General features: G+C 48.5%; 1 protein-coding gene across 1 annotated transcript; it reads right to left on the bottom strand.

Annotated features, from left to right (window-relative positions):
• Window positions 1-347: 347 nt before the first annotated feature.
• LOC138096665 (placental protein 13-like) lies at window positions 348-2,103 on the bottom strand. The gene is made up of 4 exons (XM_068992936.1): window positions 2,092-2,103; window positions 1,638-1,717; window positions 1,019-1,226; window positions 348-461 (listed from the first exon to the last, which is right to left on the bottom strand). Exons 1-4 carry the CDS (start codon window positions 2,101-2,103, stop codon window positions 348-350), a joined length of 414 nt encoding a protein of 137 aa, XP_068849037.1.
• Between the last annotated feature and the right edge of the window lie 296 nt (window positions 2,104-2,399).

The following is a 2,399-nucleotide window of genomic DNA, read 5'->3' as shown; positions in this document are numbered from 1 at the left end:
TTCCTTAAACAACCCCAAACCTGACCACCTTCTTCACGACATCCTGAGACACTCACTCTGTCTCTGCTTCAGGGAGAGCCCTTGACATTTCAGCCAACTGGGCCCTTCCCAAACCACACTCCCCATTCCACACCTGGGACGACTTTTTGCCTTCTGCCAAATCTGCCCTTGATGTCTTCCCTACAAGCAAGAGCCAAGTCCTAGTTCATATCAGGAATCTTTTATTATCACTGGCATAAGTGTGAGGGCAGGGGGACATCCTGGCATCTTCTGGGAGTGGCCATGGTCCTGTGCATTATAGTAGAGTGTAACGGGATGGATATCTTCCCTGGAAGATCTTCTGCCCCTTATAACGTATCCACTGAAGTCAGCACGATATCTCCCCTCACAACCAGCATTTTCACAGACTGTAGGGGCAGGCGGTGGGCAAACTGGCAGATGGGCTTGTTATTCACAAACACCTAAGGAAGGAGATATATGTCTTGTGAGCTCAGAACAATTAGGCCTCCTCCTCTTTCCCTTTCCTATTTTCATTGCCTTCTGTAAAATTTCTTTACTCTGTAAAAGCAAAGCAGAAATTCTCCTCCTGGACATCCTGCCAAGACACTGCTGTAGGAATCATCCTCCATGTCCACTTCCTCGCCTCCAGAGCTGCCACCCCTGCTTTACCCTGAGGGCAGGGGGCCTGCATGTCTCCCTCCACACTGTTGACTGTCCGATACAGGAAGAGCTGTGTGGAGTTCACCACAGAATCTCTAATTGTACAGCACACAAGGTCCTGAGTATAGAGGCCTATGCTATACGGGGACAAGGTGCTCAGTCACTCTGCTGTGCACATGAGACTCACACAGTAAGGGAAATCAATGACACTTCAATTTTAAAAAGCACATTTGTTAAAAGTACAAAACAAAACAAAAAATTGGTCTGTTGCGATCACATCAGAGTTGGACTCTCTGCGTATTTCTCCATAGCAGGCCCGACACAGCCACAGCACCCCACACCTGGAGGGCTCACACACCTTGTATTCATTCTCCAGCACCAAGAACCGCAGCTCAAATGGCTGGCCTGGCATGAAAGCGTCAATACGCACTTTCTGTTCCTTCTCCCAACTCCCGTCCGTGAAAGTGTTCATCACCACCATGCCGTCGCAGAACCAGAAACGGAATGGAATGTTGCCACCTTCCCCAGTACCCGTGCCAAAATCCACCTGAAGCTCTGGGTTCTTCCTGCAAAGACAAGAGGATAGCTCCTGCAGGCAGGCATTTACTGCAGACAACAACTTCCTCAGGAACAACCACAGCCCTTTTTTCTCTCTCCCCACCTCCTTCCTTCCCCTTCACCTTGCCCTCTTTCTCAAAATATTTATACCTTTCACACTTTGCTATCTCTCTCTCTTTTCCTCCCCTGCCTCCCGCATTCCCCCCCCCCCCGCCCCCCGCAGCACACACACAGACACACAGACACACAGAGGAAGGAAATCCTGCCTGGAGTGTAATCTCACACTTTGGCATGAGACACCTCAGCTTATTCCGATGATTCAAGAAGATCAAGCTCTTTCCAATGAATGTCCCCAAGACATGCTAACACTCTCCCCTTCTGCTTCACCCTCCATGAGACATGAACTGGCCTCTACTCACCCAAAAGGAGACAGAAGGTTTGCCTTGATCTTCACCATATAACACACAGTCAGGGAAACAGACTGCTGGTAGGGGTTCGGCTATGGAAGAGACAGATGAGTCAGTGAATGAAGAGCCAGTGTTCTCTCCCCCACATCGTTGCCCAATCAGGAATCAGGACACATAACGTGATCTCCTCCCGCAGCTAAGACACATTAGTATACCTCCAACAAGGAGACATTAATCCGAGTCCAGACATGCACTCAGAGACACAGATACATATGTTATATACAAACACTTCCAAACCCAGAGAAACAATGTGCAAAAGGACATACAATAATGCAAATCCAGTGATTCCCACTCACACACACACACTCTTTCCCATTCTCTACCAGCATTCACGCAATGATTTGGGTCAAGGTGACCTGGCACCAGCAGCAGAGGTAATCAGATTCTTTCCTCCCATCCTTCATACCAAGGAGTCCATCGTCTCCAGCTGGGCCTTTCTTCCCTGTGGAAACTGTGTGTGTGTCTGTCTAGAGAAGGCGCCCTATAAATGCAGTTAGGAGCTGAGTCACTCCTGACCCTTTCACTCAGGCTACAGAGCCCTGCCCTCTATTCTTCTGAAATTCATGACACCAATAGGGTGTTCAGTCCACCTTTGATTGCTTTACTAACAACCCTCTATTTTGGGATTACGGTCATCAGATATTCTATGTGTAAGAAGACTGGGTCTAGCAGAGGTTACACTTTTAAGAAGGCTTAAGAGTGGCAGAGATTAGT

Source organism: Capricornis sumatraensis, chromosome 20 (assembly GCF_032405125.1).
Source record: "Capricornis sumatraensis isolate serow.1 chromosome 20, serow.2, whole genome shotgun sequence".
Lineage (NCBI taxonomy): Eukaryota > Metazoa > Chordata > Mammalia > Artiodactyla > Bovidae > Capricornis > Capricornis sumatraensis.
This window is presented reverse-complemented; position numbering and strand designations above follow the sequence as displayed.

Coding starts and splice junctions, on each gene's coding strand:
- LOC138096665 (XM_068992936.1), bottom strand. Junction 1,227..1,637: donor AACCTTCTGTCTCCTTTTGG/GTGAGTAGAGGC, acceptor TTGTCTTTGCAG/GAAGAACCCAGAGCTTCAGG. Junction 462..1,018: donor TGCTGGAGAATGAATACAAG/GTGTGTGAGCCC, acceptor CTCCTTCCTTAG/GTGTTTGTGAATAACAAGCC.